Source organism: Saimiri boliviensis, chromosome 2 (assembly GCF_048565385.1).
Source record: "Saimiri boliviensis isolate mSaiBol1 chromosome 2, mSaiBol1.pri, whole genome shotgun sequence".
In the NCBI taxonomy this organism is placed as follows: Eukaryota; Metazoa; Chordata; class Mammalia; order Primates; family Cebidae; genus Saimiri; species Saimiri boliviensis.
The window spans coordinates 188476217-188491737 of NC_133450.1; the positions used below are offsets into that span (position 1 = coordinate 188476217).

Genomic DNA, 15521 nt, shown 5'->3' on the forward strand with positions numbered 1-15521 from the left:
TAAGCCATGTAACTTTTAGATAAATTACCTAATCTGAACCTCAGTACTATTATCCATAAAACTGGCATGTTCATAGCCTAATTCAAAAGTTTGTGGTAAACACTGAGGCAATGTAGTGCTATGCAAAGCACACAGCAGATATGCATTTTTAAAAAAAATAACAGTTCAGCTGGCGGTAGAGGCACATGCCTGTAATTCTAGCACTTTGGGAGGCTGAGGTGGGTGGATCACCTGAAGTCAGGAGTTTGAGACCAGCCTGGCCAACATGGTGAAACCCTATCTCTATTAAAAATACAAAAATTAGCCAGATGTGGTGGCAGGAGCCTGTAATCCCAGCTACTAAGGAGGCTGAGGCAGGAGAATCCCTTGAACCCAGGAGGCAGAGGCTGCAATGAGCTGAGATCACACCACTGCATTCCAGCCTGGGCAACAAGAGGGAGACTCTGTCTGAAAACAAAACACAAGAAAACAAAAACCAGTTCATTGAGATATAACTGACATACGATAAAGGAATGCAACTAAACAGATTTTTGGTATATTCACAATTATGTAACCATTATCTAATTCCAGAACATTTTTATCACTCCAAAAAGAAACTGTATGCCTATTATCAGTCAATCTCCATTTCCCCAAGCCATCAGCTTACCATTTTTATGTATGCTTATTCTATACATTTCATGTAAATGGAACCAGTTCATTTAAATGGAACAAGCAAGAAGTTGTGTCTACCTTCTTTGCTTAGGATGTTGCTTTCAAAGCTCATCCGTTTTGTGGACTTTATCAATGCTTCACTCCTTTTTATGGGTGAGAATTACATTGCAGGGATACCACTCTTTGCTCATCCATTTATGAGTTGATGGACATTTAGATTGTCTACTTTTTGACTATTAAGAATAATGCTACTACTACATTTGTGTACACATTTCGTGATGTTTTCAATTGAATTCTCTTGGGCACATGTATTTTTAAATGTTAGTCTGATTTCCTCTCTTAGTTACAGAATAGCAACATGTTATTCAAATATAAGTAAATACTAAGCTTTAGTTTGGAAGCCTATGCATGCTTGAGAGAAATCACAACTGCTTACACTATGACAACACTAGTGAAAATGAAGTCATGATATGGCTATGTGAGTGGACCTTTAAAAGAATTCCAAATTTAGATACCAGTGATAGCTAAATTTTGCTTTAACCCTGAATTCGCAGATACTGGAAGCTGAGAAGAACTTCCTGGCACAAATCCAATCCTAATTCCAAGAAAAGATTCTCTTGCAGAAGCAATTCTAACTTTTATGATGAGCCAGACTTGTGTCATAATTGCTTCTCTAGTTTTCAGGACAGTAGCCTCTTTGGTAACCAGCATGGTACAAAAATCCTTAGTAAACAATGGAAAGACTCTGCTATAATAAACTGTCCAGTTCCTTCCATAGGGCTGAAATCTTCCACTCTAGCCTTTTCCATAGGTTCTCTCTCCTGTTTCTCCTTAATGTCTGATGGTTCCAATGCTAAACCCAGCCTATTCAAACAACTGGACCTATTTTTCCTGTGCCCTTCTCTTTGTACTTACGTAGTATTTACCTCTCCCAGTCTCTTAAAATAATATGCCTCTCAACTATATCACGGCCCCCAAGACAGAATTAGCTACGTTAATAGACTACCTCATCTGCTTTTCATCACAATAGTGGAAAACCAGGCCTTCAGAAAAAGTAACTGAAATTCCGAAGGGTTAATTTACTTACCTCAATGAATACAAATATTATTCCAACAAGTATTAACAATTTTATAATATTTTCATTTTCCAATTTAGAACCACATAAAAAGAAAAAACGGTACAACTAAAAACTTTTCTTCAAATTTACTTCCTGAAGGGTTCCAGATGCGACAGAAAACAAATGTGACATTAAAATAACTAGAAAAATTTAAGAAACCAGAAATTTAAGGTAAATGTCTACTAATTTGTATATGTTTGGATTCCTTTAAGAACCAGAAGAATGCCTAAGTTATTATGTTTATTTTTTTTGGAGACAGAGTATCACTCTGTCGCACAGGCTGGATGGAGTGCAGTGGCATGATCTTGGCTCACTGCAACCTCTGCCTCCCAGGTTCAAGTAATTCTCCTGCCTCAGCCTCCTAAGTTGCTGGGATTATAGGCATGTGCCACCATGCCCAGCTAATTTTTGTATTTTTTAGTAGAGAAAAAATTTCACCATGTTGGCCAGGCTGGTCTTGAACTCCGGACCCAAGGTGATATGCCCACCTCAGCCTCCCAAAGTGTTGGAATTACAGGTGTGAGCCATTGCACCTGACCAGGTTATTATGTTTAAATGTGCCATTTAAACATAGTAACTTAGGCATTCTTCTGGTTCTTACATCCACTAAGGTTATCTGCCTGGTCTAAACATTCCGAAAAAATTAAAAATTAAGCCTTCTGACATAATAGTAGAGATACCTACCGATCGTGATTGCTGTGTCTGGAAAGGGACAAACTGGCCTGGTGGTGGCAAATGAGGAGGATGATGGGGAGAAAGGTGAGGAGGATGTATAAGAAATGGATCACTAGAAATAAGGGGTGGGAATGCAGCATATGGTACTGGTAAGTGCTGTACTGAACATGCCTGAAGCATCTGTAAGAGAAACCATTACAGTAGTGAGATTCAAATCTGTCATTGTCACACCTCTCCCAAAAATCATACAAATGTTTTAATATCTTAATATTAACAATGAACTACTAGTATATCTACTGGTAAAGTATTGATAATAATTATTCTGTATTTTATATAATTTTTACAAACTGGTTGAAACACAACTTTATTTTAGCCTTTTAAATATCTATGAAACAGGGTGCGGGGGTAAGTCCTGCATAGAAAAGGAACCTCTCTCTAGTTGGTTTAAGAAGTAGCAAACACTAATTATACTTCAAGAAACTCCCCTTTTCAATCCTGTAGAAATATTTTTCTTCCTAGGATTTTTATAAGAACACAACTGTCAACTAATTGCTTTATGACCTCTCAGTATGTTAATTCTTAAATTTGGTACAATGCTTCTATCACTTGAAACACCAAGCTTGGGTAAATTAATCTGTTAAATTAGTATTGAGGTTTGTGTGTGTGGGTGTTTGCATGTGTGTTTAATCTGTTAAATTAGTATGGTGTGTGTGGTGTGTGTGGTGTGTGTGTGTGTGTTAATGTCACATTCAGAGCAAGGTATTAAGAGTTATATTTAAGTTTTGCTAAGTGCTTTCCTTTGAAGACATTGTTGACCTTAGATAAATCATTTAAATACAGCACCCTCATTTCTGAAAGGAGGTTAAAGGACAAAGCAAAAGCTTCAGAGGCAAGAAAAAAGGTGGGTATGAATCTCTGCTCTCCCATCCTAGCTGTCCCTATGACACTAAGCAAGCCATTTAACTTTTCAGATTCAGTGACGAGAAAATGGCGGCTGATGCTATTTTCATCATAGTTTTCCTATAGTAAGGAATAAGACCAAGCACTCAAATTGCCCATTAAAACTCAGTAAGTGATGAACACTAAGGTCTCTGAGACTTAGGCTGACCTTCATTGGCTTTAACTATAAATGGTGTTGATACATGAGAAAATATGGTTTGACCTTCAGCATATTCAAATATGTATAATCAATGTAAAACTATCATACCAGGTTTAAAAGCTAATTTTATTAAATGGTTGCTGAGATTTTTATTGCAATAAAACTGGCCTTTTTACTTTAGAGTGAAACTACAAAAGGAGTCTCTTAAATTTCATTTGCATATATAAAGCAGTTAGCTCCTCTAAAGAGGGCTTCCAGAGTCAATCAGTTACAAAACCAAATTCGGGCTGGTGTGCTCAATAGTAATATCTAATGAGAACAAAGACACAGACTTACTGGAGGAGGCACACTACAGACAGGGAGGTGCTGTCCACTGAAAACCACAGAGCATCCTGGGACCTGCTGTGTACTACAAGCAGGGATGTGCTGGCCTGTGCAGAGTGGAATCCCATGCGGTGCCACTGTTGTTACTGTGTAAGAAACAGGGACTGTTCCTTGATGGAGCTTTAAAGAAAAAACAAACAAACTTCAGCTGTTTACATAAAAATGTTAACTATTCAAAATCAACATTTGGTCATTTACTGGCTCCTCTCTGTGCTACCTGGATTTTCACAATGTACTCTCCAATAGTTTTAACCAGAATATTCATTGTCTTTTTATGGGAGAGCTGATTATTTCAAGAGTATGTACTATTCCCATAAAACTGGGGCTAAGCTCCTCCCTCAAATGACTTGAAAAGCCCACGGAAATAATGGATTACTAAATTAACCCTTATAAGGCAGAGTACTTTCTTAAAAAGAAAATTTCTGGAAACATGAAAGCTTGTATCTTCCATTATTTGGTCACATTCAAAACACACTTTCATTACAACTAGCAAAACAATGCAAAGTAGTATTAAAGTCTCCTTTCCCTCCCAGCCAGTCTTACTCCCAACCTACCTAAAACTCAGAGGCAAACAATGCTGGTAATTCATCCTTCTACTCTTTCAGCACAATTACACATAAATTGTCATGTTTTTGTTTTCTTAAAAGAAATGAGATCATACTACCCTGTAACGTTGTTTTTCCATTTAATACTACATTGCAGGTATGTATTCAAGGGAGTTAAAGGCAACTTGTTCTTTTTGATACTAGCCAGACATTTCAAGAAACATTCGCTTAACATAGTCCTATCATATGGTGTACCAACACACATTCACGTTGTTTTCAATTCTTTTGCCAATATAAACACAACTGAAAAAAAATATGATATTAGTTTGGCCGGGCACAATGGCTCACACCTGTAATTTCACCACTTTGGGGGGCCGAGGTAAGTAGATCAGCTCATCAGGAGGATGAGACCAGCCTGGCAAACACGGTGAAACCCCATCTCTACTAAAAATTAAAAAATCAGCCAGGTATGGTGGCAGGTGCCTGTAATCCTAGCACATTGTGGAAGGCAGAGGCAGGCTGATCACTTGAGGTCAGTATTTTGAGACAAGCCCAGCCAACATGGTGAAATCCCATCTCTACTAAAATTACAAAAAACTTTAGACAGACACCATGGCATGCACTTATAATCCCAGCTACTTGGGAGGCTGAGGCAGGAAAATCGCTCGAACTCAGGAGGTGGAGGTTGCAGTGAGCCGAGATCACACCACTGTACTCCAGCCTGGGTGACAGAGTGAGTCTCCATCTTAAAGAAAAAAAAAAAAAAAAAAAACTCTTCCCTCCTTGAATTCTTAGGCATTTTTCTCAAAAAGTAAATGACCAATATATGTTTATGTCTATTTCTGATAATATCTTTGCATTTAATTCATCAATAGTTGGTGCCTTTTCTGTCTTAAGAAAGCCTTCCCTACTGAAGATCATGAAGCTATTCTTATGTTACTTTCTTAAAAATTTATAGTTTTGCCTTTAACACTTAAATCTTTTATCTCTCTGGCATTGACTCCTGAAAATTGTATGAAGTAATGAATCAAATGTCATGTTTTCATTTGGTCACCCAACTGTCCCAGGATCACTTATTGGCAATTCTGTCTTGTTCCAAATCACCTACATTCATTTATCAAGTCATATGCCATGTAAAGCTACTCATACGTCACTTAACGACAGGGACACATTCTGAGAAATGTGTCAGGTGATTTCATTGTTGTGCTAACATCATAGAGTATACTTATACAAACCTAGATAGCAGAGCCTCTATACTCCTAGGCTTATATCTTATAGCCTATTGACCCTAGGCTACAAATCTGTACAGCATGTTGCTGTTGCTATACTGAACACTGCAGGTAATTATAACACAGTACAGTCAGCCCTTGAACAACATGAATTTGAACTGCACAGATCTACTTATATGCAAATTCTTCTTTTTTTTTTTTTTTTTAAGACAGTCTTACTCTGTCACCCAGGCTGGGGTACAGTGGAGCTATCTTGGCTCACTGCAACCTCTGCCTCCTGGGTTCAAGCGTTTCTCCTGCCTCAGACTCCTAAGTAGCTGGGATTATAGGCACCTGCTACAATGTCCAGCTATTTTTGTTTTTTCAGTAGAGAGAGGATGTCACCATTTTGGCCAGGTTGGCTTGAACTCTTGACCTCAAGGAATCTGCCTGCCTCAGCCTCCCAAAGTGCTAGGATTGCAGGTATGAGACACCATGCCCTGCCCACACTTTTTTCAATGAAAGTTGTATAAAGTGTGCCTGATTCTGCTCCACAGAGACAGCAAGACCAACTCCTCCTCTTCCTCAGCCTACAACATGTAAAAACCATAGGGATGAAGACCTTTAAGATGATCAACTTAATGTATTTTATGATTTTTTAAATAACACTTTCTCTAGCTTATATCATTACAAGAATACAGTATATACTACACATACAAAATATATATTAATCGACTATGTTATTGTGTTATAAAATATGTTATTAATCGACTATTGTTACAGTAATCATATTAGTTTTGAGGGAGTCATATGTTATTTGTCTATTTTCAGCTGTACAAAGGGTTAGTCCCTCTAACTTCTGTATTTGTGTATCTAAACACAGAAAAGATGTAGTAAAAATATAGTATTATAAACTTGTAAGACCACTGTTGTATATGTGGTATGTTGGTCATAATGTTATGTGGCATACGACTATATTCACAGAAAATGTGTTGGCTTACTTCTAGGTTTTATGTTTTATTTCATTAGCTTATTTGACTATGCTGGCAAAAAACGTCTTCATTACTATAGCTTTATAATAATTCCTAATAATTGGAGAAACTACTTTGCCCAGCTGTTCTTTCAGGACTACAGAACAGTGGTTCTCTAATTACAGTGTGCATCAGAATCATCTGGAGGGCATGGTAAAATAGACTGCTGAGTCCCACACCCACAAATCCTGATTCAGTAGGTCTAGCGTACAGTCTGAGAATCTGCATTTCTAACAAATATCTAAGTGATGCTGCTACTGCTCAGCTGATTCAGCTCATACTCTGAGAAATACTTCGTCTACACCTTAGACCAGGGTGTCAGTGGGCCAATTATTTCTTCAAGAGCCAGGAAGTGAACGTTTTAGGTTTGTGGGCCGTGGTCTCTGCACAAAACAGCCAAAGACAATACAGATGAACAAACAGGCGTGGTTGTGTTCCAGTAAAATTTTATAGAAACAACTATCAGTAGTTTGCTTTCTATGGCTGTAGACTATTCCAGGTCTTTAAAATTGTCATAAAAACGTCAAAATCATCTCAAGTTACACCAAAAATCTACTGAAAATTTATTTGGGATATACTAATTCTATTCTATGCACCACTTTAGAGAACTAAGGGATTTTACAAAACTGGATCTTTCACGTAAAATCTCTCACTTAAATAAGTTTTCTTGTGGTTGGGTGCGGTGGCTTATGTCTGTAATCCCAGCACTTTGGGAGGCCAAGGTGGGCAGAGAAGGCCAGGAGTTTGAGACTAGCCCATCTCTACTAACAATACAAAAAATTAGCCAGGCATGGTGGCAGGCACCAGTAATCCCAGCTACTAGGGAGAGGCAGGAGAATCACTTGAAGCGAAAGATGGAGTTTGCAGTGAGCCAAGATCATGCCATTGCACTCCAGCCTGGGCAATAAGAGCGAAACTCCTCTCAAAAAATAAATAATGAAATAAGTTTTCTTTAAACTCTCTCAATAATGCTTTGGTATTCTACACAGTGGTCTTAAAGCATTTTTGTTAAGACTGACACTTAACTTCTCTCTCTCTCTCTTTCTTTTTTTCTTTTTGAGACAGAGTCCCACTCTGTCACCCAGGCTGGAGTATAATGATGCAATCTCGGTCACTGCAACCTCTGCCTTCAGGGTTCAAGTGATTCTCCTGCTTCAGCCTCCAGAGCACTTGGGACTATAGACACGTGCCACCAAGCCCAGCTAATTTTTGTATTTTTAGTAGAGATGGGGTTTCACCATATTGGCCAGGCTCATCTCAAACATCTTACCTCATGGTCCACCCGCCTCAGCCTCCCAAAGTGCTGGGATTACAAGTGTAATCCCAGCCAAAACTGATACTACTTTAGTATTACTAAAATTATTTCAGTGGTACCTTTTTCTTTGAATTTTTATTTTGGGGCATTTCAAACATGTTCAAAAACAGAAGAATAATATCCACCACCCAGCCCCCAAACCATTAAGCCATAGCCAATCCACCCGAATATAATGCAGTTTCATGTATTTTGTTGAAGCAAATGCCAGGAACCTATCATTTAAAAAAAAATTTCAGTATTCATTTCTAAAAAATAAGAACACTTAACTATAACAGCATTATTATATCTTCAAAAGAAAGTTATTTAAAATCAGTCATGTTCAAAATTCTAATTATGTCAACAAATCAAAATAAATTATTTTATTAGACCTTTTCCCCCTTCCTCTCAAACAGAATCCAAAAGCAGCTTTACTCCTTTGAATTTCTGTTGAAGGAAAAAAAAAAAAAAAAAAAAAAAAAAAAGCAGCTTTACATACTGCAATTGATAAGTATGTCTGGGTGGTTCAGTGTTAATGTATCTTTTTTTTTTTTGAGACGGAGTTTCGCTCTTGTTACCCAGGCTGGAGTGCAATGGCGCGATCTCGGCTCACCGCAACCTCCGCCTCCTGGGATCAGGCAATTCTCCTGCCTCAGCCTCCTAAGTAGCTGGGATTACAGGCACGAGCCACCATGCCCAGCTAGTTTTTTGTATTTTTAGTAGAGACGGGGTTTCACCATGTTGACCAGGATGGTCTCGATCTCTTGACCTCGTGATCCACCCGCCTCGGCCTCCCAAAGTGCTGGGATCACAGGCTTGAGCCACCGCGCCCGGCCAATGTATCTTTTTAAAAGCTTTTCATGCTGTTTGATTTTGGTATTTAAAAAACATACTTGATTATATATATTTTTTGTAATATTTCAATCTCTTCAATTTTTTTTTTTTTTTTTTTTTGAGACAGAGTCTCACTCCGTGGCCCAGGCTGGAGTACAGTGGTGTAATCTCGGCTCACTGCAACCTCCACCTCCTGGTTTCAAGCAATTCCCTGCCTCAACCTCCCAAGCAGCTGGGATTATAGGTGCCCACCACCATGCCTGGTTATTGTTTATATTTTTAGTAGAGACAGGGTTTCACCATCTTGACCACACCGGTCTTGAACTCCTGATCTTGTGACCCACCCGTTTTGACATCACAAGTGCTGGGATTACAGGCAAGAGCCATCACGCCCTGCTCAAGTCTTCATTCTAACAATTATCTAAGATGCTTTGGGATTTTCTATCAATTTAATAATTTTGACAGCAAATATTGATAGTATTACTTGTTCTTTTCCTATTCTGAAACTTTTTTCTTTTTGCCTTTTCTGTTGACTTAGCCTATAGAACAATACTGAATAGATGTGGTAATAGTGATCATCCTGGTTTATTCCAGGTATCAGCAGACAAGTGCTCCAAGTTTCACCTTTAAGCATGATGTTTGAAGTAGATGACTTCACTGTAGGTCTGTTTCTATTGGCTTTCAATTAAAGCCCTCTGTCCTTGAAAAATTATTGGGGGAATTATTTGAGAACCAGAATGAAGGTTCCTTCTTTCAGGAAGTAACTGCCTCTTTTTTCTATGCCCCTTAAGTACCGATTACTTTAAACGAATTTTCACTGATTTCATAGAGTGATGTGAATTTGGGCTACAAATTTACTTCTGCTCGTTCTTATCCTAGTGACCAGATATCCCTGTTTCCTAGGTATACAGTGATTTAAGGTGCATGCTATTTTATGTACAAAAGGTCTCCTATATAGGAAGTGACACCTTAAACTTTTTTTAAATAGTCTTTGATTTTTGTCCCCTTTGCTTCCTTACAGACTCAAAATTAAAATTCAGGTTTACCCAAATGAAAAAATGCCTTAAGGACAGAACTAGCACCCCACATTGCCTTAAGGTCTGGCAATTTCATCTAATCTATTAGCACTTTTTTTTTTTTTTTTTTTTTTTTGAGACAAAGTTTCACTCTTGTTACCCAGGCTGGAGTGCAATGGCGTGATCTCAGCTCACCGCAACCTCCGCCTCCTGGGTTCAGGCAATTCTCCTGCCTCAGCCTCCCGAGTAGCTGGGATTATAGGCACGCGCCACCACGCCCAGCTAATTTTTTGTATTTTTAGTAGACATGGGGTTTTACCATGTTGACCAGGTTGGTCTCGATCTCTCGACCTTGTGATCCACCCATCTCGGCCTCCCAAAGTGCTGGGATTACAGGCTTGAGCCACTGCGCCCGGCCTCTATTAGCTCTTTTGATGCTTTTGGGATACTTTTAATACTTTATTTAGCACACTCAGTTGTCCTCAAGCAAAAGGAATGCTATCCATAAGCCTTCCTACAACATATGGAAAATTAAAGTCCTTTTTATACTTTAAGACCTTCTAATAAGAAATGACAGCTAGATTTTATATTTCTTTTACCTATTAATATTTTTCATTTATATGTGATGAAACCAATTATCTGGAAAGATTTCCTAATATTGAACCCATGCAGGATGGGTTCACTATTAGGTTATTTTAATACATCACTAGGTATATTAAAATAGGTTATTCCTACAGGTTATTCTTTTATTTTGAATTTTAAAATTGCTCTCATATCTTCCCTACTGGAAAAAGCTTATTCTTTTAATACATCACTAGGTATAGTTTATTATTTAAAACTTTTTCATCTGTATTCATGAGGGAAACTAGTCAACAGCTTTCTTTTCTTGTAATGATGAAGTTTTATTGTTAAGGTTGTGCTAGTTTCATAAGATATATTTGGAAGCTATCTTTTTCTATTATCTAGAATAGTTTAAATTGGAATTATCAGTTTTTTTTTTTTTTTTTTTTTTTTTTTTTTTGAGATGGAGTTTCACTCTTGTTGCCCAGCCTGGAGTGCAATGGCACAATCTTGGCTCACCACAACCTCCACCTCGCAGGTTCAAGCAATTCTCCTGTCTCAGCTTCCTGAGTAGCTGGGATTACAGGCATGTGCCATCACACCCGACTAATTTTTTCTATTTTTGGAAGAAATGAGGTTTCTCCATGCTGGTCAGGCTAGTTTCAAACTCCCAAACTCAAGTGATCTGCCCACCTCGGCCTCCCAAAGTATTAAAATTACAGGTGTGAGCCACCACGCCTGGCCTATGAATTACCAGTTCTTTAAAGGTTAGACAAGAATTCAGATTTTGGTTTCAAAATTCAATATATGTCTTTTTTTTAAAGATGGAATCTCGCGCCGGGCACGGTGGCTCAAGCCTGTAATCCCAGCACTTTGGGAGGCCGAGGCAGGTGGATCACGAGGTCAAGAGATCGAGACCATCCTGGTCAACATGGTGAAACCCCGTCTCTACTAAAAATACAAAAAATTAGCTGGGCATGGTGGCACGTGCCTGTAATCCCAGCTACCCGGGAGGCTGAGGCAGGAGAACTGCCTGAACCCAGGAGGCACAGGTTGCGGTGAGCTGAGATCGCGCCATTGCACTCCAGCCTGGGCAACAAGAGCGAAACTCTGTCTCAAAAAAAAAAAAAAAGATGGAATCTTGCTCTGTGGTCCAGGCTGGAGTGCAGTGGCATGATCTTGGCTCACTACAAACTCCACCTCCTGTGTTCAAGTGATTCTCCTGCCTCAGCCTCCCTAGTAGCTAGGATCACCGGTGCCTACCACTACGCCTGGCTGATTTTTTGTATTTTTAGTAGAAATGGGGTTTCACCATGTTGGCCAGACTGGTCTCAAACTCCTAGCCTCAGGTGATCCACCTGCTTCGACCTCCCCAAGTGCTGGGATTACAGGCATGAGCTACCACACCCAGCCCCAGGTGTAATTTTTAAAGACAGACTTGTTATGCTTTTATAATTTCTGCCATGGCTACTGGTCTGCTTAGGATTTCTACTTCTTGTGTTGTTCTAGTTATTTATATATGTATTCTTTTCATATTCCAATATACAGACTCAACACATAACACTACTATGTAAACGAGACGTTGCCTTTTCTAAAATGCAGTCTTTTTTCTTTGGCTCTCCATCACTAACCACACCTCTTCACTTTAGTACTTACCCCACAAGCCTATTATGTATTTCTCTATGTTTTTCTCTGTGTTCATATAGTCCTATATATGTAGTCATATACATATTCGTTATGCTTACCAAAATGGGACTTTGTAAACACTCCTCTGTTTTGCTTTTCTTGCTCAAGGGGGTGGAGAAAAGATACAATTGTTTGTTTGTTTTCAGTATTTATATCCATACTTTTATCAGGTTATGGCCACAAATAATGTACGGTTTCCTACATAATCAATTTTTAAAAGTATTTCATAAATACAATAAAAATATCTGGCATAAGAACAGTATTGGGTAAGATGTTTTCTCTTATTATCTAGTGCAGTAGATTAAAAATCAGATCCTATTCTCATTAGCTTTCTCTGGTAATTTTTTCGGTTTATAAACTTGCAAGATTTTCCCTTTATCCTTAAAATCCAGCAACTTTTATAAGGACATGTACAGATATATGTCTTTTTTTGACCTGAGAAACGCCACAGAAAACCATGAAATTGTGGTCTTCATCCTCAGGCTCTGACGATAGGCAACCCCTCTTCTCAGCTAGTCCTTCAGTTCTGGGCAGGAAAAAAAGGGAAAGGAAGCACCATAGCCTTGTACCTGTCATATCCTTGGAGACCTATGGGAACCTATAAGCAAAGATGTACCCAATTGTCTTGCTTATTGAATTATTCCAGAAGAAATGGAAGGAAAGGGAAACAGGGATATGTACTCAAACTACCAGCTGTCTGCTATTCCTATTAATCTTAAATCAGTAATTTCAAATCAGCCATACATGAATTCATTCTAAGCTCTCATAATCTTGATCCACTCCCCCTCTTTTTTTTTAGACAAAGCCTCACTTTGTCACCCAGTGCAGTTGTGTGATCTTGGCTCATTGCAACCTCCACCTCCTGAGTTCAAGTGATTCTTCTGCCTTAGCTAGGACCACAAGCATCTGCCACCATGTCCAGCTAATTTTCCTATTTTTAGTAGATACAGGTTTTCACTGTGTGAGGATGCTCTCCAACTCCTAAGCTCAAGTGATGCGCCCACCTTGGCCTCTGAAAAGTACGGGGATTACAGACATGAATGAGCCACAGTGCCAGGCTCTCTAATTTTTTAAGTTCAGCTTTCTTCTATGGAACCTACGTAGAATTTAAATCTCAATTATTAAAAGGAATGAGGAACTTAAATAAGTTCATTTTAGGTAAAATTAAAAGAAATTTGCAAAAAAGCCAAAAAAATCTCAAACTGCCACAAAATTTCAGCTTCTGTATTTCCGAGACATTCTATTACTGTACCTGATCATGTATGTCAACCATGACTGCATTCTGCTGTGGTGGATGAGCAGCAGGATGTAACAGACGGGGAGATACATTCGGAGGGTGGAAGGCTCGAGGCTCCTCTATTGCTTGCTGCTGTGCATAAGGGAGATGGTGATAGTTTTCATCTTGACTAATGGAATTATGTCGAGACAGACGATCCCTTCTTCCTCTCTGGCGCCTGACAGGAGGGCTGTAAAAAACGTCAAAAAAAAAGTCATTATGTTTACTGTTGTGATCCATCAGGATTCTGTATTGTCTTTCTTTGATATCAATAGTATATGCCGAAGTAAGCTTCAGTATTAAAGAACTGCTAAAATTCGCCACCAGCTCTTACAAATTTAAATACAAGGTATATGTTTTATAAAATAATGAAAGAAAACAATATTGGTATTCATCTCTGAAAATATTTAGAAATCAACAGCTACGAAAATTTTTTTCTTGCATGGTAATGAAATTGCCCTTTTTATAAGTAAAAGGTAGTCTAAGATCAATAATTTCTTATGACTTAACCTATTTTCTCCCTTCTTAAACACTGTAATAAAATGAACTTTAATCTGTATATATCTTGTCAGTATTCCTCATTCACATAATAGGCACTTTTTTGTCTTTTTAGCTAACACATACAGAAGACATAGTTCCTATGTGGCCAAATGATACTTTTTCAAAATAAGAGAAAAACATGAAATAATCAAAGGACATATAATGTGCTGACAACTGCAAATAGAAACCGGTTAAACACACAATAAATATGATTGAGAATGAATATGACTGAGAGACAGTATCAACATAAATATTCCAAGAACATATAAAATTTTAACTTTTAATTTTTATGGGTACACACGGGGTATATATATTTGTATAGAATTTTAAATTAGAATTTGCTTGTCGGGCCAGGTGTAATGGCTCATGCCTGTAATCCTAGCACTTTGAAAAGCCGAGGCAGGTGGATCTCTTGAGCCCAGGAGTTCAAAACCAGACTGGGAAACATGGTGAAACCCTGTTTCTACCCAAAATTACAAAAAATCAGCCGGGCGTGGTGATGTGCACCTGTAGTCCCAGCTACCTGGGAGGCTGAAGTGGGAGGATCACCTAAAGCCTGGAAGGCCGAGGCTGGAGAGAGCCGAGACCATGTCACTACTGCACTCCAGCCTGGGCAACAGAGTGAGATCGTGTCTTTAAAATAAAAACAGAGAGAGAATTTGCTTATTGAAGCAAGCCACATTTACTCTCCATGTACTAGTCATCTACATAGTTTTAATAAACATTTTATTATGACTAAACTTTCATTTTGCCCTTCTCTAAACTTTCACAATTCACCTCCACTGCTTTTTACAGTGGCTCCCCAGAAAACCATTTTGAAAAATGTAGCCGGCCTCATTAAAATTGTACTCTACATTGGGCAAAGGAGGTCAAACATCTCCCTTCTAGGAAGAGTTTCAAGTGTCATTTCAGCAACCTTCTTTGCTGAGATCAGTCACTTTTTCCCTATCTTCCTGTGTTCCTCTAAATCTGTTTCTTCTTACTCCAAATTCTCCAATCTTAAAAGAACAAGGGGCATTCCTTTATGAGATCAACTTGCAAAGATACTTTTGCTATCATCCCTCCAACTTCTTGCTCCATTGTTTCTTAGTTTATTTTTAGTATAATGCTTTTTATATTTTGCTTCAAAATCTAGTTACTGTATTTTACTGAATTCAAGATGCCCTCCACCTTAGGACTAAAAACTTTTTAAGATGGTGTTTCACTTTTGTCACTCAGGTGAGAGTGCACTGGTGCAATCTCTGGGCTCACTGCAACTTCCGCCTAACAGGTTCAAGTCCCTCCCGACTAGCAGGGATTAATGATATCTGCGCCACGACCCTCAGCGTTTTTTTTTTTTTTTCTTTTGTATTTTTAGTAGAGATGGGGTTTCACCAGGTTGGCCATGCTGGTCTTAAACTTCTGATTTCAGATAATCTGCCCGCCTTGGCCTCCCAAAGTACCGGGATAACAGAGGTGAGCCACCATGCGCCTGGCCATTAAAACATTTTGAGGTAATTATTTAATAGTGTTTCTGTATACCCCTCAACCAGCTTCCCTTTGAGTTAGTATCTTCCATAACCATAGAAAAATTATCAAAATTAAATAAATCCTGATGCCACACTATT

The 15521-nt window shown here is 38.5% G+C and overlaps 1 protein-coding gene across 9 annotated transcripts in view; it reads right to left on the bottom strand.

Annotated features, from left to right (window-relative positions):
- The window catches only part of RNF38 (ring finger protein 38), a 154685-nt gene that overhangs the window by 17458 nt on the left and 121706 nt on the right, over nucleotides 1-15521 (bottom strand). For all 9 annotated transcript variants that reach the window (XM_039474976.2, XM_039474980.2, XM_039474978.2 and 6 more), the window contains 3 exons: nucleotides 13351-13564; nucleotides 3879-4046; nucleotides 2453-2623 (listed from right to left, as the gene is read on the bottom strand). In XM_039474976.2, coding sequence (XP_039330910.1) covers nucleotides 2453-2623; nucleotides 3879-4046; nucleotides 13351-13564 — 553 coding nt within the window. The remainder of the gene's footprint in view (nucleotides 1-2452; nucleotides 2624-3878; nucleotides 4047-13350; nucleotides 13565-15521) is intronic.